Raw genomic sequence first — 20702 nt, 5'->3', positions numbered from 1 at the left:
AAATCTTCAATATATATTTGCTGAGTAAATAAAATACTTACTAATCTCACAAACTTTATCCCATTTGCACATGAACTTGTAGATAACTAGTTCACAGATCAATTAACTCATTTAAATAAAAACCCTAAAACACTTTTAACATCCCAAATGGTGCTTTGAAGTTTCTGTCATCACATCATTCAAATTGTGCAAATAATGAGAAAAACCTACTAAAGTCTGCTTCTGAATTGGAGGAGAAGCACTCCAGAATAAATGACAACATAAACTCCATGCATTTAAATCAGGGAGGGGAAGATGATTTACATTAAGTGACCAGCCTACAAAATCTCTAAAGAAGAACAATCCAGGGTCTTGTCATATACTAAATATTAAGGAGAGGAGAATGGGAGAAAAATGAGTAAAAAGAAAAAACAAAAGGAACTACTAAGGAAAGAAAAAAGGTAAGAAAGTAAAATGAACAACATTCCCAATACTTATCCATTATTTCCATTCACCAATTAAAGCAATTTGACATCTAAGAGTAAATTTTAAGTATTTGTTTAGAAAAAAGTATTTAAAGACTAAATGAAGTTTGTTATTCTACTTCAAAAGGTTCCTCAGGCCCTGGCCGGCTAGCTCAGCGGTAGAGCATCGGCCTGGTGTGCGGGGGACCTGGGTTCGATTCCTGGCCAGGGCACATAGGAGAAGCGCCCATTTGCTTCTCCACCCCCCCCCCCTCATTTGCTTCTCCACCACCACCCCCTCCTTCCTCTCTGTCTCTCTCTTCCCCTCCCGCAGCAGAGGCTCCACTGGAGCAAAGATGGCCCGGGCGCTGGGGATGGCTCCTTGGCCTCTGCCCCAGGCACTAGAGTGGCTCTGGTCGCGGCAGAGCGACGCCCCGGAGGGGCAGAGCATCGCCCCCTGGTGGGCAGAGCGTCGCCCCTGGTGGGTGTGCCGGGTGGATCCCGGTCAGGCGCATGCAGGAGTCTGACTGTCTCTCCCCGTTTCCAGCTTCAGAAAAAGAAAAAAATAAATTAATTAAAAAAAGGTTCCTCAGGCTGTCATAACCTCTGGATAAGAACACTCATCTTCATCTTTTGGGACACAGTAAGGAGTTAACAAACAGCCTGTTAATTCCAATAGTAGATAATCCTGGCACGCTAATCGGCTACAGAGCCTCTTAAACTAGCTGCCTACCTCCATTTTCCATCCTTTCAATCTATTCTACATGCTGTGGCCAAGTTAAGGGTAATATCATTTGCCAGCTGCCTATGATTTTCAAAGCTATTTCCTAACCAATAAAATCTGAAACAGAACTTTGTATCCAAACCCTCTAGAATCTGATTCCATCATACATTCTCTAGGCTTAACATATGCCACTTAATATACTGGAACACATCACAGAGATATAAATACTGTTGCTTCTTTGCCTTCTCCATCTCTCTCCAGTACAATTTGTCTCCCACAATGCCTAATGCACAATACCATAAAGAGCTGCTTATTCATTAAAAAAACACCTCAAAAGACCCTGGGAAAAACAGATATTTTAAGAAAAAAAATGTTTATATATGTCACTTAAACTAGAAAATCAAATGTTCAAATCAACTATGTGTTAATCCTTAAAACTGCTCATGTCTATCCTTTAATCTACATCCAAGTATATTCACTTCTCACAAATAGATCACCAAAAGCTATGTTCTGATACTTGTGTCTCCCCACTCCCCCCCAATTCATATGTTGAAATCCTAACCCCAAAGATGATGGTATTAGGAAGTGAGATGTTTAGAGGTGCTGAGGTCATGAGGGTGATGCCCTTGTGAACGGGATTACTGTTCTTCTGAGAGGCCCCACAGAGCTCCCCAGCCCCTTCCACAATGTGTGCGCAGTGAGAAGACATCACCTATAAACGAGGAAGAGGGCTCTCAATGGAATTCGGTCATGCTGGCACCTTAACCTTGAACTTTCCAGCCTCCGGAACTGTGAGAAATCAATTTCTATTGATTACAAGCAACCCAGTCTGTGAAATTTTAGAGCAGCCCAAACAGACTGAGACACCAAACTTACCTCAAACAAACGTAAGTCAGCAGGAACTCTGTCCCCAACAGAAAGGCAAACCGTATCACCTGGAACCAAGTCTCGTGCAAGTGTATGCTCTAATTTTCCTTCACGTACACTGTAACATGAAACAGAAACAACCGTGGCTGAAAAAGAAAGCCATGTTCTATCTGAAAAAGTGATTTCTAGTGGACTTGGCTGAGGAAAAATAGTCATCTAGGTCTGTTTGTACAGCACTGAACCCACAACAATTCTTGGCACATAGTGTACACACATACACATGCACAAATCTATTGAACAAATCCATGTCTTAACAGTATCAGAATCAGAACTTTAAAGTATTAATAGTACAACTTGCTACACTGAACACAGCATGAATTTTTCATGTCAGATTGATGGTTTCTACCTTATGTTTAAACAAGTCTGAGGCCACAATGGATCACTGCACTAGTCATATACAATTTCTATTTTTAAGAGTAGAAATCCTTATCAGAAACAAGGATCATACCAATGGCATTCTGGCGGCATAAGTTTATTCAGTTCTTCAAGAGACTTTTCTGAACGATACTCCTATTTAAAAAAGCAGAACATAACATTAAACAAACATTTATAAAGAAATGTAAATATGCATATTTCTCAGAACATATTCCATATTAAGACTTAAATACTGATCTCAATCACTATTTTAAAATTTCCTAATTCTCATCTCTTCCTTTACTTGCAATTATATTCTGCACATAAAAGACTATCCCTTATTAAGTAATGTTATACTGACCAATTTTGATTATTAAATGCTAATTTTATATTTTAATATTCAGTGTACAAATCTAAGATCAACTAATCAGATAATGAGGAAAACTGATTAGGGTGTCCAGAGAGTATATAATTTTCAGTTATTAGAAGTTAAGACCATTGAGCCTTATAATTAAGATAATTTTACTTTTAGTGTTTAATGACCAAAGTCAAAGACGATTAACTAAGGGGCAACATCTGATTTGAGGATTTAGGTCCATGCTAACTGCAAAGGTTTATGGAGAACATACCTTAAGCAAGGAGTAAGATGTGGCTTGCCTTACCTGAGAGCCACCTTTCACACTACCCTGAATTATGCAAAGGGGAAAAGTCTCAGGAGCCCTAAGTGATGTTCCAGCCTCCTTCCTGCCATATAACCGTAGCTGCGGGTCAGAGACTTCTTTCATTCAGTACACTATTTAGTGCACATTTCCATGAGCAATCTTGATTCATGCAACAGCAGTGCTATTTTTGTTTCATGCCTGCACTAAGTATACCAATCTTTTGATCTCAGGTTAAAAAGGGAGAAGGAGTAGTGGGAGTGAAAGCTGGGAGTGTTTTGAAAGGACTGCAGTGTTCGTACTAATCAAAATTGCTCACCCATCACAAACTTTTTCAAAGAAAAAGTGCAAAGTTGTGTAAGAATAACTTAGAATTAGTTTTCATTTAAGCAAGAGAAACAAATATAAGAGTGAGATAAATCTATAAATACAAAAATTACAAGACATCCCTCCCCCAGCCATACCAAGGATATTAAAGGATTGGGAAGTGTTACATAAAAGTTCCAAAAAAGGCCAGAACTTAGAAATAAATGACATAAAAGCTGCCTAAACTTTACTTCCCTCTTCAAACTTGTAAGCCTTCATTCCCTGCAACTACAAGGATACCTCCATATCAAAATGACCATTTAACATAATATACCACCAAAAACCTGATAGCTATTTCTACAAAGGCCTAAAAGATACTTCAAATTTATTGTATGGTGGCATCAATATATGACTATATATACAATTAGCTATTTTTATGGTGGTGAGGGTACATAATGGGATAAGGAATGGGATTAAAAAGAGATTGGGGAATAAAGGGCAGATATTATATAAAATGAATAAACACAGTACTCTCCTCCTAAAATACAGGTTAAAAGACAAATACCAAATAATAATAGAGCATTAAGAATTTCTAGTAGATTTTTTATGAGTTTTTTGACAAAATGCCATGACAAGTTCAAGTAACAAATAGGATCTTTTTAGAGAGGGTTTGTAATTGCTGCTGATAGGGTATTTTGTTGGTTGTACAGGCACACTGGGAAAAAGACTCACATCTGTACAAAAAACAAGATCTACCCATCTCAAACTGGGTGTTTCATAATTGTTTTGATTCTTTCTTGACTTTTCCATCAAATGACCTACTATAGATATTTAGTAGATGGTTTCAGCCACTGCATTTAAAGTGAATAACACTATCTTGTGTTTAAAATCCCAAATCAACTATGTTAAAATTAAAATTTTATGTTTGCTTGTTTTGAGGGTAGGGGCTATCTATTAACCAAAACAAAGCTACTAAAATCTTCCATACACAATAATAGTGTATTGTAGGAATCCTTCTGAAGAAAGTCACGACATCTATGTCTATAGCATTATTAAAGATGCAACAGCCTGGTAGTGGTGCAGTGGATAGAACATCAGCCTGGGACACTACAGATCCGGGCTCAAAACTCCGAGGTCACTGGCTTGAGCGTGGGATCATAGACACGACTCCATGTTCGCTGGCTTGAGCCCAAAGGTTGCTGACTTGAGCAAGGGATCATTAGCTCAGCTGGAACCCCTCCACCCCCCAATCAAGGCTCATGTGAGAAAGCAATCAATGAACAACCATGGTGCCCCAACTATTAATTCATTCTTACCTCTCTCCATTCCTGTCTCTCTCTCTCTCTCTCTCTCTCTCTCTCAAAAAAAAAAAAAAAGATGCAAAAGGGTTCCAGCTACTGATCCAGTGGGTCGTAAGAACCACATGGCCAAAAGAACAGGTGCCTTGAATGATGACTAGCCTGGAATGACCTCTGTTAGACTAACCAGATCCACTTGCACTAGGGCAACTTTTGTCTGTTCTAAGCAAGATGATAGCCTAGAACTATGATGGTGAACCTTTTTATAAAAACTGCCCACTTTTGCAGTGCTGATCAACCTGGTCCCTCCCGCCCACTAGTGGGTGTTCCAGCTTTCATGGTGGAGGGGAAGGCAGTGGAGCAACCAAACAGCGCCGCAATTGGCCCACCATGAAAGCTGGACCACTCACTAGTAGGCGGGAGGGACCAGGTTGACCAGCACTGCAAAAGTGGGCGGTTTTTATAAAAAGGTTCGCCATCACAGGCCTAGAAACAGGACCCCCAACAATGTACTGACAGAGCTCACAAACTTGTTGCAGATCATCTGATTCCAACACTAGGTTTCTATAAAACTAATAAACGTATTAAATTAGGTATTAATATAGGATGACAGTAAATACCCAAGGAATAAATACATTATAAATGTGAAAATAAACACAATCATAAAATATAGTCTTAAGACTGAAAACAGAATAAACTTCAGGATTACATTTTTCCTTCAACTAGAAAAATCCTTATATTCTTATTAACCATGCTTTAGAACACGTTTTGACCACTGGTCATTGGGTCTATAATCTTCATACAACATCAGGGTGGTTAACTCTTTCATGCACTGGCATAACATTTCTGGTGGACTGGTAACAGTCTGCACACCAGTGGTTAAAAGACGCTGTTTAGACCTTTTAGCTAATAAAATGAGACTTGCCAACACTGTTCTCAGAAGGTATCAGAAATTTAAATTAACATAAAACTAATAAGCCTATGTTCTTATTCATGCCTATACTTGTCAGTAAAAATCCTGACATTATCTCCACATTATTCACATTAATTTTTAAAAGGAGTTTTTTTTTCTTATGTTTTATTTACTGTTTCAATGTCTATGCTAAATAGAGAATTTGGTCCAGATCAGAACATCCCTTCTGTGGAGGAATTTAAAGCCTAGCCAAAATTTTTAATTGGGAAAAGATTTTAAAAGCTTATTGATAGATATATATCTATTACTATCCTTTTTGTTTCCATCTGCTTCAGTTATGTTATAAAAAAAAAAAAAACCACTAGATTTTCTTCATGCCACTACTTAACACAGTCAAGTTAGTCCCACAAACTTCCCTGAAGAGTTATGTTTCTGATATTATTTCATAAATAATGAATTGATATGATCAATATTATCATCCCCTAATAACTACAGATTTTGCCATAAGCTACCTTAATTTTTTATACAATTAACTAAACTATTATTTTCAGGTGGAAAAACAGGCAACCAACCTACTTACCTGAACAAAGGCAACCGTAACAACAATAAGTATTGCCTAAACAAAACAAAGAAACATCTTTTTAAATCACACATTATCACTTCAGAAATATTAACTGTATTTTATTTTTCTAATTCTATCTGCAGTCCCAAAATACCAGACACTAAGTACTGAGATCAACTGAGGAAGAAATGACAACTTTGCCCTGCCCTGTGGTAAAACAAACAGTGGCTTGCCTCCCCAGGACGGCATCCCAAACTTTATTATATCAGGATTCCTTTATGCTCTAAAAACACTGACAACCAGCATTTGCTTATGTAACTTATATCTACTCGTATTTGCCATGTAGAATACTTTTTCAGTTACTGCTTGTAATTCCTACTTATTAATTCATCTAAAAATAATAAACCCATTACATGTTAACACATTAATATTTTTTTATGAAAATAACATTCTCCCTCCAAAAAAAAGCTGTGAGAAAAGTGGCAGTTTTCATTTTTTCTATCTTCAATGTCTGCCTTCAGAGAAACCTGGATCCTCATATCTGCTTCTTCATTTAATCTATCGTATTATGTTGATTAGGCCAAAGTATCATATATATTATATAAAGAAAATCTAGCCTCACACAGATACTGCTGGAAAAATAAGAATGCTTTAAAAGCTTTTTCAGATGATTGTGGACAGTCTTCTTTGCTACTACACAACAATTAGACAAGTGTTAGCTACTTAAAAGTAATGTGCAATGTAGAATATAAAATGGTATCAATAAACTTTTCATAGCTTATTATATTAGAATCCACTGATCTATCTTGCATTTTGAATGGATCTTTTATCACTAAAATTTTGTAACATCATGCTCTGGTCACTTGCACAAAAATTTATTCACTTGGTTTTTCAAATTTTTCAAATGTTGACACATTTCATAGTAGTAAAGAAAACAACATTCATTGGACTCACTACTGATCTCATCAGAATAAAGTCTTAAATAGTGAGAAGCTATTTAGCACACTGTAATGCATAGAAACTTGGCAAAATTTTAATTATCATTTGAAAATTTAATTATCATTTGAAAATTTAAATTATATCATTGGCAACAAATTCTGTCAGTTGTTTTTCTTAAAGTGAAAGGTTCATTTTACTCACTTTTAAAAAAAAGCATTTTACACTAGCCTTAATAACCAGCTTGCCTATCATTCTTTCCAGTAAAAGGCTAGGTTAGCTCACCACAATCACCCTTCCTCATAACAACCACTACACTTCAATTCAATATATAAATGTCCTTTCTGCATACTAGCCACTTCTCTACACAGAACAGAAAACTGTTTGACCTCACATGTTCCCTGGAGTGGGTCTAAGGCAGTCCCGGGAGTCCACAAGCAGGAGCTCAGAAACTGCAGCTCTGCATTACCTTCTCCTGTCTTCCTAAGCATAATACACCTGCTTTGACCAATGGTTGTACTTGCTATAAATTTTTATACTACAATAAAACGGCAAGAAAAAAAAAGATGAAAGCTAGAATAACCTAGCTAGAAAAAATAAAATATTACATAGTAAATATGGTGTGCTTTGTTAAATAATACACCTACTTTCACAAACGTGATCCTTTAGTTCACAACTGGTCAAAATATATTCTCAATTGGAAAGTAAAATGAATTGAAAATATAACTGAAAAATTACTAAGACATATTTCACAATTGTGAAATTATCAAATTGTTAAGTAATTCTCACATTTGCCAATCACTGACCCTTGAACATTATTTGAGGTTACTGAAACTAAAAGTAAGTTGGATACTAACCAAAAAAATCTGAAAAAAAATTAATACATTTCTCCATTCATTTTCCAAAATAAAAGCCAATCCTAATTTATATGATTAACAAACAGTTTAAAAGTACTGTTTTTTCTTACCACGGTGATACTGACAGCATCGTCAAACTGACGCATCAGGACACTAATGACCGCAGACGCCAGGAGCAGCATGATAAGGGGGTTTTTAAACTGGAAGTGAAAACGAAGAGCAAGTCAACAGTTTTGCAGGAATTATAGTTTTGTTCCTCACTGTATAAGCTTAAAGAAATACTATTGGGGCATGCTTAGAAAATTAAAAGTCTATATTTCCCGTATTTCCCCATGTATAAGATGTTCCTATGTATAAGATGCACCTTAACTTTGGGGCCTGAAATTTGGGGAAAAAAAACCAGTATAACATAAAGTTATTGAACTAAAGTTTTATTCCTCATAAAACTCGTACAACTCATCACTGTCAAAACTCCCATCCATTGGCCCTGGCCGGTTGGTTCAGCAGTAGAGCGTCAGCCTGGCGTGCGGAGGACCCGGGTTCGATTCCCGGCCAGGGCACACAGGAGAAGCGCTCATTTGCTTCTCCACCCCTCCGCCGCGCTTTCCTCTCTGTCTCTCTCTTCCCCTCCCGCAGCCAGGGCTCCATTGGAGCAAAAATGGCCCAGGCGCTGGGGATGGCTCTGTGGCCTCTGCCTCAGGCGCTGGAGTGGCTCTGGTCGCAACATGGCGACGCCCAGGATGGGCAGAGCATCGCCCCCTGGTGGGCAGAGCATCGCCCCTGGTGGGCGTGCCGGGTGGATCCCGGTCGGGTGCATGCGGGAGTCTGTCTGACTGTCTCTCCCTGTTTCCAGCTTCAGAAAAATGGAAAAAACAAAAAAAAACAAAAAAAAACAAACAAACTCCCATCCATTAGCTTGTCCTCCTCTGTGTCTGATGATGTATCACTATCTTCAACAATTAGCGCAAAAACAAGCAGGAAATGCAAGTAAAAAAATCTACAAGCGCTGTATAAGATGCACCCAGGTTTTAGACCCCAAATTTTTTGAAAAAACGGTGTCTCATACATGGGGAAATACGGTAGTTTATTTTATATACCTTTTCATTTAACAAAATAAGTGTACACTTAACTACATTTAAAAGTTACCATTTTATAACATCCTCTTTCAGAAAAAAAGAAAATTAAATATCAATTCTTAAAACTAAGAAATGAACAATTGCTAATAGTACGCATGTATTTTAGTATATTAATTTAATATATATAGCTATTTTAAATTTCTACTTAAGCTAGAATAAATGCAAAATTATCTCTAAGCTAAAGATATAAGTTAAACACTGGGTAGAACATGTAAACTATTAGTTTACCAGGCGTCCCCAAACTATGGCCCACAGGCTGCATGCGGCCCCTTGAGGCCATTTATCAGGCCCCTGCTGCACTTCTGGAAGGGCCACCTCTTTCATTGGTGGTCAGAGAGAGGACCACTGTATGTGGCGGCCCTCCAATGGTCCAAGGGACAGTGAACTGGCCCCCTGTGTAAAAACTTTGGGGACCCCTGGCTTAAAACATTCCTCAACATTCCTATACATAAGTCCCCGAGTTACAATCACCCAACTTAAGTACAACTTGTACTTATGAACAAAGCGCCAAAAGGACTACTGGTAATCAACTACAGTTGGACATCAGTGAAAATAATATCATAATTACTCAACTCCCATGTCAAAGAACTAATCAAAAAAGACCTTATAGAACTGAAGCAGCAGATGATAGCATGTAGGGAAGAAAACAAGGACCTAGAAACTCCAGAACCAAACAAGTTTTCTACAGAATAGTAAACTGATGCTTTCCGTCTCAAAGAAGCAGGAATAGCAAAATTAGAGGAGCAAGATCTCGAATAGAGAGGTCCACCAAAGTTTCCCGTACAGTTCCTGAAGGCCTGAGATGCTACAAAGGCATTTATGACGAGAAAAAGAAAAGCTCTGTACAAACTGCCCATGATGCCTACTTTAGGAAACTTACTTCAGCAGCACAATCAAACCCTGACTCTCTAACACCAACCCCAGCCTCTCCAACAAGTCCATCTTCTTCTGCATCATCCAAGATAGTTTAATGTTGTACTTGAAAATGTTTAAGTGTTTATTTGCATAGAAAGATAAAAATAAATGCTATGTTAAAAAAAATCTGTCTAATTTGCATTTACTAGGTAAATGTACCTGTTCCAACTAGCATACAAATTCAACTTAAGAACAAACCTACAGAACCTATCTAATTCATAACCTGGGGACTGCCTGTACTAAACAAAATAGTGCAGATTACAATTAGGTGGCTGACCCATTATACCACAGGAATTACCACCTGGGACAGCAAAGAGCAGAAAGTAAAATCCTCTCCATAGGCCCTAGCCAGTTGGCTCAGTGGTAGAGTATCAGCCTGGAGTGCAGGAGTCCCGGGTTCGATTTCGGGCCAGGGCACACAAGAGAAGTGCCCATCTGTTTCTCCATCCCTCCCCCTCTCCTTCCTCTCTGTCTCTCTCGTCTCCTCCCGCAGCCAAGGTTCCATTGGAGCAAAGTTGGCCCAGGAGCTGAGGATGGCTCTGTGGCCTCTGCCTCAGGCGCTAGAATGGCTCTGGTTGCAACAGAGTGGCGCCCCAGATGGGCGGAACATCACCCCCTGGTGGGCATGCCGGGTGGATCCCGGTCGGGCGCATGGGGAGTCTGTCTGACTGCCTCCCCGTTTCCAGCTTCGGAAAAATGCAGGGGGAAAAAAATCCTCTCCATAGAAGTAGCCTTTCCCCAAGGCTGGTTTTCCTGATACCCGTTCTAGCAGAGCCAATAGCATATACAAAGAAACAAGACCATAGCGCCAACCAGCTAGGCAGCACCAGGGCCACACCAAATTTTTCTAGTGGAACATCCTACTCCTTAAACATCAGGGCTCTGTTGCCAGAATCTCTTCCTCTGATAAAATGGTGCCATCTGCTGTTGAAGCTGCAAAGACCTAGGCAGCTACAGTACTACAGCAAATCCATCCCAGCCACAAGAGCCCTAGCCCCTGGATACCACAGCTGAGATGAGATGCCACCACCTCCCATTTTCTAGGGCTCCATTCCCTACCACAGTGATTCCAAACCTGCTTCACATCAGAACCAGGTAAAGAACTTCTAACAAATGCCCAGCAGACTTCAGCATTTTAGAGCACTCCCCAAGTGACTATAACGCAAATTGCTGCTCTACAAATGAAACTAAAATTGCAATGTAGTTGAGGGCTGACAAACCACACAGTTGAGAGTTAAGAGTCCCAGTTTGAATCTAGCTCTTGTCACTTGTGTCTGATTTTTAATCTCATTAAACCCCAGGGGTTCTTCATCTAGTAAAATAGTACTTTATACCGAAGATTGTGGTAAGGATGAACTAAGAATGTATATTAAGGCCCTGGCCGGTTGGCTCAGTGGTAAAGCGTCGGCCTGGCGTGCAGGAGTCCCGGGTTCAATTCCCAGCCAGGGCACACAGGAGAAGTGCCCATCTGCTTCTCCACCCCTCCTCCCTCCTTCCTCTCTGTCTCTCTTCCCCTCCTGCAGTCAAGGCTCCATTGGAACAAAGTTGGCCCGGGAGCTGAGGATGGCTCTGTGGCCTCTGCCTCAGGCGCTAGAATGGCTCTGGTTGCAACAGAGTGACGCCCCAGATGGGTGGAGCATCACCCCCTGGTGGGCATGCCGGGTGGATCCCGGTCAGGCACATGCGGGAGTCTGTGTGACTGCCTCCCCATTTCCAACTTCAGAAAAATACAAAAAAGAATGTACATTACAGCAGTGTGTAAACCATAAACCCTATTCAAATGTTAGATGTTATCACACTTTGATGACAAGACACATGGTCTTTTTGTTTCCCCCTACAAAAGCTGTGCCACAGTACTAAGGTTACCACTTGCAGGCTCCACACAAATAACAAACTGTTCTCTGTAGAAGAGTAGAGTCACCTATGCTTTATGATTGACAACTGATAGGTACTACTAAGTGTTGGTTATGCTTAACTGTTTATAGGCACTGTTCCATTTCCTTCTCAGCACAATCCCATGATGCAGTTACTCTAGTTTTGAAACAGGATCAAGAAAGTAAAACATTATATCACACTGCCTAGGGACAAGTTGTAGCATGTAGTTTCTAAATCCTGAGTAAACTTCCTGAAGGTTTAGGCAATGTGGAAATGTCAGGATACAAATATGCATATAAACCATAGTCCATAAAAGCAAGACAGAGACACACAATGTCTTTTAATCTCTCAAAATTCAGGTTTTTCTATTCTAGACAAATTCATCTGCAAAGATAACACTGGTAAATGTGGGTTTATTAACACACAAGGCCTTGTAGAAAAGTTAAAGAGAAATCTTTAAAAAAAAAGAAAAAGGAACCTGCAGGTTAAAAGGCATTAGAAATTTTCTCTACTAAAAAGAATGTATTAGTCAGGTACTAATCCTTCTAGTTAAAAGTTGCCATGTGCCCTGGCTTGGTAGCTCGGGTCGTTAGAGCACAATCCCCATACACCAAGGTAGTGGGTTCAACCTCAGGTCGTGGCACATACAAGAAGCAACCAAGGAATGCATGGAAAGGTGGAACAAACAATCAAAGTCTCTCTCTTCCTCCTTCTACCTCTATCTCTGAAAATCAATAAATAAAACTTTTTTTTTTTTGGTGACAGAGACAGAGAGAGAGAGACAGGGACAGATAGACAGGAAGGGAAAGAGATGAGAAGCACTAATTCTTCGTTGCAGCACCTTAGTTGTTCACTGATTGCTTTCTCATATGTGCCTTGACCAGGGGGCTACAGCAGACTGAGTGACCCCTTGCTCAAGCCAGCAACCTTGGGCTCAAGCTGGTGAGCCTTGCTCAAACCAGATGAGCCCACGCTCAAGCTGACGACCTCAGGGTTTCGAACCTGGGTCCTCCACGTCCCAGTCCAACACTCTACCCACTGTGCCACTGCTCAGTCAGGCCAATAAATAAAACTTAAAAAAAAATAAACTTACTTTAAACACAGTTATAAATTCTAGGCTCTAAAATAAAAATAAAACTTGGCTATAGCAGCAATTTTCAACCACTGGTCACTGACTCTAAAATCTTCATACAAAATCAGCGTGGTTGCCTGACCTGCGGTGGCGCAGTGGATAAATCATCAACCTGGAATGCTGAGGGCGCCGGTTCAAAACCCCGGGATTACCTGGTCAAGGCACATATGGGAGTTGATGCTTCCTGCTCCTCCCCTCTTCTCTCTCTCTCTCTCACTCTCTCTCTCTCCTCCTTCTCTCCTCTCTAAAATGAATAAAGTCTTAAAAAAAAAAAGAAGCCTCAACTCTAAAAAAAAATAAATAAATAAAAAACAAAATCAGCGTGGTTAACTTTCACAGACCTACATGAAATTTCTGGCAGACCAGCACCAGTCCGTAGACCAGTTGTTAAAATCCTTTGGGCTATAGGATTCTTGTAACTTTCCACACTAACATTAACTTGTTATCAAAATAAGAAAAAAAATTCTACAATAAGTCTTACTTAAAAGATTAGTCTATTGATAAGATAATTTAAAATAGTTGTCACCTGACCTGTGATGGCGCAGTGGCCAAAGCATCGACCTGGAACGCTGAGGTCACCAGTTCGAATCCTGAGCTTGCACATACAGGAAGTAACTACCAGGAATAGATGCTTCCTGCTTCTCCTCCCTCTTTCTCACTGTCCCCCCCCCTCTCTCCAAAAATCAATAAATAAAATCTAAAAAATTAAAATTAAAAAAAAAAAAAGCTATCATCCAGAGAGGTAGATGGGAGCTTAGCATCTGATGGAGACATAGTTTTGGTTATGACAAAAAAAGAAAAAAGAAGCTATCATCTATTCATAGTTTACTAACCTCTAAGATTATTATTCCCATTTTACAGACAAGGCTTGGAAGATAATAAAGATCACACAGGCAGTATAATTAAAAGTGAAATAGGTTACCAGGTAGTCTGGATTCAAATTACCAAAGTTCTTTTACTAATTTTCTAAGATGGCCATATTATTTTTTTAGAGAGAGAGGAAGGGTGAGAAAGAGAAAAGAAGAGGGAGAGAGAGATACTTCAATTTGTTGTTCCACTTATTTATGCATTCATTAGCCGATTCTTTTATTTTTTTTAGAAAATAAATTTAATGGGGTTAACATTGATCAATAAGAGTACATAGGTTTCAGGTAAACATTTCTATAGCATTTGAATTGTTGATTGTGTTGTGTGCCCATCACTCAAAGTCAAATCATTTTCTGTCACTGTATATTTGTTCCTCTTTACTCCCCTCTATTCTAACCCCTCCCCTCCAGGTAACTACTTCACTTTGATCTATGTCCATGAGTCTCAGTTTTATGTCCCACCCATGTGTGAAATCATACCGTTTTTTGCTTTTTCCAATTTACTTATTTCACTCAGTATAATGTTCTCAAGGTCCATCCATGTTGTAATAAATGTCACTATGTCATCATTTCTTATGGTTGAGCAGTATTCCATTGTATATATGTACCACACCTTTATTCAATCCTCTAGCGAGGGACACCTTTGGTTGTTTCCATGTCTTGGCCACTGTGAATAATGCTGCGACAAACATGGGGATGCAGCAACGTTTCTGAGATTTTGGGGCAGATACCCAGTAGGACTGCTGGGTCATAGAGTAGTTCTACTGTTTAATTTTTTGAGGAACCAGCCTATTTTCTTCCATAATGGCTGTATCAGTTTACATTCCTACCAGCAGTAAATGAGGGTTCCTTTTTTCTCCAGTCTCTTCCTCTCCAACACTTGTATTACCTATATTGTTGATAACAGCCAATCTAATAGGTCTGAGGTGTATCTCATTGTAGTTTTGACTTGCATTTCTCTAATAGCTAGCAAAGATGAGCATCTTTTCATATATCTGTTGGCCATCTCTGTATGTCTTCTTGGGAGAAGCATCTGTTCAGGTCCTCTCTCCATTTTTTAAGTGGATTGTTTGCTTATTTGTTGCTGAGTTTTTTGAGTTCTTTATATATTTTGAATATTAATCCCTTATCAGAGCTGTTGTTTGCAAAAATCATCTCCCATTTAGTTGGCTGCCTTTCTTCTTGCACATGCCCTGACAGGATCAAACCCACAACCTTGGCATATGGGACAGTGCTCTAACCAACTGAGCTACCCAGCCAAGGCCTGGCTATATTACTTTAAAAGATATTGGCATTCTTATAATAAAAAAGTGTAAATTAGACATCTTCAAAAGAAACTCCTATTAACAGTATCACCTCCATGTGGTAGATCTATAAACCCTTAAAGATTTGCATACTAAAAATTACTGAAATTCCAACCTAAAAGTATACCCTAACAAATAGAAAAATCTACGTAAAAATTTTCTTTTAATTATTTCCTTCTATAAATAACTTCATAAAAGTAAAGAGCTACACTAACAAAAACACATGCAAATTACACAACATAGGAAGAAATAAAACTATCTCACCTGAGAAATGTACTTCTTCCACAGTGGCTCATCTTCACTGATGTCAAACTCATTCCAGCCATGGAAAGCTCGTCTATGACTTACTTCACTTTTGTTTAGACCATTCTGAAGATCAGCCTATTGGATTTTACAAATGTAAGTTACTGAAAATGTTTGCAGAGAACAAAAGAAGGAAAAACCAAAAGGGTACCTACTGTATGATCACATTTATAGGAACTTCTACAACAGTCAGAACTAATCTGTGGTGACAGAAAGCGTATCAGTGGTTGCCTAGGGTCAGAGGCATACACTGGGAGGGATAATCACCGAGGGACACGAGAGCCTCTGGGAATCATGAAAGTGTTCTGTATCTTCATTGTGGTGGTGGTTACATTTGTCAAAATGCAAATTGTACACTAAATATGAGTATGTTGTATCTTATGTAAATTATACCTTAATAACAAAACCATTTTTTAATGTAAGCAACAAGGTAGAGTTTAACAAACAAACCAGAAAAAAAAAGGTTTTCCACAGGGAAAATGCAAGAATACAAACCAGCCACACTCACATAAAGTAAAATATCAGTATATTCTAACTAGCTTTCTTTATTTTCATTGTTCTCTAAAATTAGTTTCTACAAAAGAACATTCAATGTGCCATAACAAACTTTCTTATTGCTTAAGCCTATTAAAACCCTGAGGTTGGTATTATCTTTTTCTCTTGGACTATATCAATCCCAGGCAGAAAATTCGTGATTCCTAAATTACTCTAAATAACAAGGTTAAACCTGACCAGACAGTGGCATACTGGATAGAGTGTTGGACTGGGATGCAGAGGATCCAGGTTTGAAAACCCCAAGGTCACCGGCTTGAGTGTGGGCTCATCCAGTTTGAGCATGGGCTCACTAGCTTGAGCGCGGGGTCACTGGCTTGAGTGTGGGATCATAGACATAACCCCAGCGTTGCTGGTTTGAGTCCAAGGTCGCTGGCTTGAGCAAGGGGTCACTCAGTCTGCTGTAGCCCCCTGGTCAAGGCACATGAGAAAGCAATCAATGAACAACTAAGGTGCTGCAACAAAGAACTGATGCTTCTCATCTGTCTCCCGTCCTGTCTGTCTGTCCCTATCTGTCCCTCTCTCTGTCTCTGTCTCTGTCACACACACACACACACACACACACACACACACACACCACAAAAAAATAATAAAGTTAAGACAAACTGGTCCTTGGGATATTTAATGTTCTATGAATACCACCTACATTCTTCAGCCACTGTCTCCTGATTCTTTACTATAACTATCATTAAAGAATGAAATTACCTGCACCCCTAAAATAATTAGTTTCTCTGGCCAAAGTTTTATAATATACTCCTATAACAGAGCCTTGCAATACTGACATATATTTAAAATAAATGGTTTGAAAAGAGTATAAATATAACAATCAAGGAAAAAACTCAAATAATAAATAGTTAATTATTATTATACAGCGTGTCCATAAAGTCATGGTGCACTTTTGACCGGTCACAGGAAAGCAACAAAAGACGATAGAAATGTGAAATCTGCACCAAATAAAAGGAAAACCCTCCCAGTTTCTGTAGAATGATGTGGCAGCATGTGCGCATGTCCAGATGATGATGTAACACCATGTATACAGTGGAGAAGCCCACAGCCATGCCAGTCGAGATGTGGACAGTACAGAGGAAAGTTCAGTGTGTTCTATGGCTCGCTAAATTCGAATCCGTGACCAAAGTGCAACATGAATATCGGCGCGTTTATAATGAAGCGCCACCACACAAGAGTAACATTACTCGGTAGGATAAGCAGTTGAAGGAAACCGGCAGTTTGGTGGAGAAACCCTGTTCTGGTAGGCCATCAGTCAGTGACGAGTCTGTAGAGCAGGGGTCCCCAAACTTTTTACACAGGGGGCCAGTTCACTGTCCCTCAGACCACTGGAGGGCCAGACTATAAAGAAAACTATGAACAAATCCCTATGCACACTGCACATATCTTATTTTAAAGTAAAAAAAAACAGAACGGGAACAAATACAATATTTTAAATAAAGAACAAGTAAATTTAAATCAACAAACTGACCAGTATTTCAATGGGAACTATGCTCCTCTCACTGACCACCAATGAAAGAGGTGCCCCTTCCGGAAGTGCGGTGGGGGCCGGATAAATGGCCTCAGGGGGCCACATGCGGCCCGCGGGCCGTAGTTTGGGGACCCCTGCTGTAGAGGCTATACGGGATAGCTACCTAAGGAGCCCTAAAAAATCTGTGTGTGCATGTGCTCGACAATTACACCTAAGCAAGACTACACAGTTCATAAGGTATTAAAGAAACATCTCTTTCACGGGGTACAAGCTGTTGCACGCTATCAAACTGGGGATAGACCCACACGATGTGCGTTTGCTACAGATATGCTTCATGAGATCGACAATGATACAAGATTTTTGCAGAAGATTGTGTTTAGCGATGAGGCGACCTTCCATATCTGTGGACATGTTCATCACCATAACATCCGAATATGGGCTGCTGAACATCCTCATGCCTACGTTGAGTACAAACGTTAACACCCCTAAAGTGAACGTGTGGTGTGGCCTGATGCATGATAAGGTGATAGGCCCATTTTTTTTCATGGAGCAGTCTGTGACGGCAAAGTCCTATCTTGACATGTTGGAATTGTATGCAGTGCCACAATTTCCAGAAGGTGTCATCTTTCAACAGGACGGCGCTCCTCCACACTACGCCACCATTGTTCATGAGTTTCTGGATAGAACATTCCCCCGGTGGTGGATAGGCAGGGGTCTGTCAAGCCATGGCCACCACAATCCCCGGATCTGACGCCCTAAGACTTTTACTTTTGGGGTTATGCGAAGCAACATGTGTACATTGAACGTATCAATGACATTAATCACTTAAAACAGAATCACAGACGTTATTCACTCTGTTACACCCGTGTGTGACAAGAACTTCACTATCATTTGGATGTGTGTAGGGCAACAAATGGAGCCCACATCGAACTGCAATGAATAGGTATGAAATTGGGAGGGTTTTCCTTTTTGGTGCAGATTTCACATTCCTATCGTCTTTTGTTGCTTTCCTGTGACCGGTCAAAAGTGCACCATAACTTTACGGACACACGATATTACTTTTTCCAAAGTTAGAAGTGGGAGGCAGTCAGACAGACTCCCACATGCGCCTGACCAAGATCCACCTGGCATACCCACAAGGGGGCAATGCCCTGCCCATCTGGGGCATTGCTCCATTGCAACTGGAGCCATCCTAGCACCTGATGTGAACCATGAAGCCATCATCAGCGCCTGGGCCAACTTTGCTCCAGGGGAGCCTTGGCTGTGGGAAGGGAAGAGAGAGAGAAAGAGGAAGGAGAGGGGGAAGGGTCGAGAAGCAGACGGGCGCCTCTGCTGTGTGCCCTGACTGGGAATCAAACCCAGGACTTCCATAAACTGGGCCGATGCTCTACTGCTGAGCCAACTGGCCAGGGCCACTAATTATTTTTATGCCGTCATTAAAATATGTAAATTCTTAAGGAAAAATTAAAACATTATATTCTTCAAGTTTCAATAGATTGTGCTTTCAAAATTAAAAAGAGATTAAAGTTTATTTGTAGTTCTGAACTTGTACTTAGCTTCTTCTTTAAAAAATACATTTAAAAAAGATAAACTGCTAGTTTCACTTATGTTAATAATTTAACTGACTATTTTCCTAATCCAATTAATCCTTACATAGCACTAACAGTCCCGGTAAAGCTAATAATCTAAAGTGGCACTGTCCAATCAGGTAATCCACTAGCAACATGTAACTATTTAAATTTCAATATATAAAAATTACATAAAATTAAATTTATTTCCTCCCCTAAACTAGCCACACTTCAAGTATTCATAGTCATGTTTAGTGACTACTATACTGCATAGTGCAGAAGAGAATGCTTCTATCATCATGGAAATTCTATTGGATAGCACTTATGTATACAGTCTATACATTAGCAACTGATTTTACTATCTACTTCTTTCCTCCCCACCAAGCACTTACTTGGAGAATGCTTGCAACTTCACTGACTGGTAATTCACTTGCTTTTTTTGATGTCAATACAGGAATCATTGTCTCATTTTCACCATTAGGAATTTTCTGAAAACGTGCAACCTAGAAAATTAAACCAAAGAAAAAAATCTGATATACCAAACATTTCTAATGCAGTATAGAATAAATAAAAATTCAAACAATCACAGCAACTTATTTTCCAGTTAGAAAACAAGTATTTTCAGACTAATAATGAGTATCAAATACTAATAAAGATAATTTTATACTAACCATGTGCTGATTTTTCCAGAAAGCACATTTCAAAAATTAAGCCACCAGTGCCAGCTAGAACACAAAATAATTTTCACATTAAATTAAAAGATGCTATTCCTACACTAGTATAATGAGTAAAAAGTAAAACAGATGTCCTGTCTGGCAGATCCTAATGATTACATGTAGTCATAATCCTCTAAACTCATTATGTTTAACACAAGGGACAAGGAACAGCTAAGCTTTCTCCATTTAATTTACTCCTGTTGGTCAGCTCATTTCTTAACTACTATATGTATCTAGAAAGGACACCTAGCTACTCTACTGAAGCACCATGACAGCAAGTCAGATTTAAAGTCCCAAACACAGGGAAAGACAAAAAGCAAAACAGACCAAACAAGCAGAGAATGCACAGGTTAGTGAAGGGGCTATGAACAAGCAGAGTACATCACAGAGATGATGGCAACCATGCTACCTCCATATGCAGCTTCATAAGCAGATACCTAGCAAACACTGTTTAACATATTTCTAGAAATAAATACCCAACCTAGGCCTCTCTTGGGTCCTACGCTGAGATTCTTTATAGAATAAAGGGATTTTGAAAAAGCAGGAGAGAGACAAAAAGTTCCACTGAAACTTTTAAAGAAGAAAACACTTAAGTTGTCACACATCCACTGATTAAAATAATAGTGAAACTAAAGTGATCATCTTATTGTCACAGGTCTTCACATTTTTAAGTAAAATGTTTTCAATCTTGGATAATCAACATTTTTAGAATAAAATATTTTCCTAAAAGGTTATTTGAGGCAACACTTCTTTAAGATAGCAAATAAGATCAAAGAAGAAAAATTCTTAAATTTTCCATCATTAAAATGTCATTATAAAGGCCTGTATGAATAAATAGTTTTTTACACTTAATCCATAAAATGGTAAATAGCAGTGGAA

The 20702-nt window shown here is 39.2% G+C and overlaps 1 protein-coding gene across 6 annotated transcripts in view; it reads right to left on the bottom strand.

Moving 5' to 3' along the window:
* ATP2C1 (ATPase secretory pathway Ca2+ transporting 1) overlaps nucleotides 1-20702 on the bottom strand; it is a 158367-nt gene that overhangs the window by 72241 nt on the left and 65424 nt on the right. For 4 of the 6 annotated variants that reach the window (XM_066245113.1, XM_066245114.1, XM_066245112.1 and 1 more), the window contains 6 exons: nucleotides 19500-19610; nucleotides 15472-15588; nucleotides 8090-8179; nucleotides 6205-6240; nucleotides 2543-2604; nucleotides 2044-2152 (listed from right to left, as the gene is read on the bottom strand). In XM_066245113.1, the coding sequence (XP_066101210.1) occupies nucleotides 2044-2152; nucleotides 2543-2604; nucleotides 6205-6240; nucleotides 8090-8179; nucleotides 15472-15588; nucleotides 19500-19610 (525 nt within the window). Of the gene's footprint in view, nucleotides 1-2043; nucleotides 2153-2542; nucleotides 2605-6204; nucleotides 6241-8089; nucleotides 8180-15471; nucleotides 15589-19499; nucleotides 19611-19778; nucleotides 19833-20702 lie in introns of all 6 variants that reach the window. The other 2 variants (XM_066245116.1, XM_066245117.1) reach the window with 1 other exon arrangement.

This window comes from Saccopteryx bilineata, chromosome 10 (genome assembly GCF_036850765.1).
Source record: "Saccopteryx bilineata isolate mSacBil1 chromosome 10, mSacBil1_pri_phased_curated, whole genome shotgun sequence".
Lineage (NCBI taxonomy): Eukaryota > Metazoa > Chordata > Mammalia > Chiroptera > Emballonuridae > Saccopteryx > Saccopteryx bilineata.
Note: the sequence above shows the minus strand (reverse complement) of the source record. Positions and strands in the feature narration are given on the sequence as shown.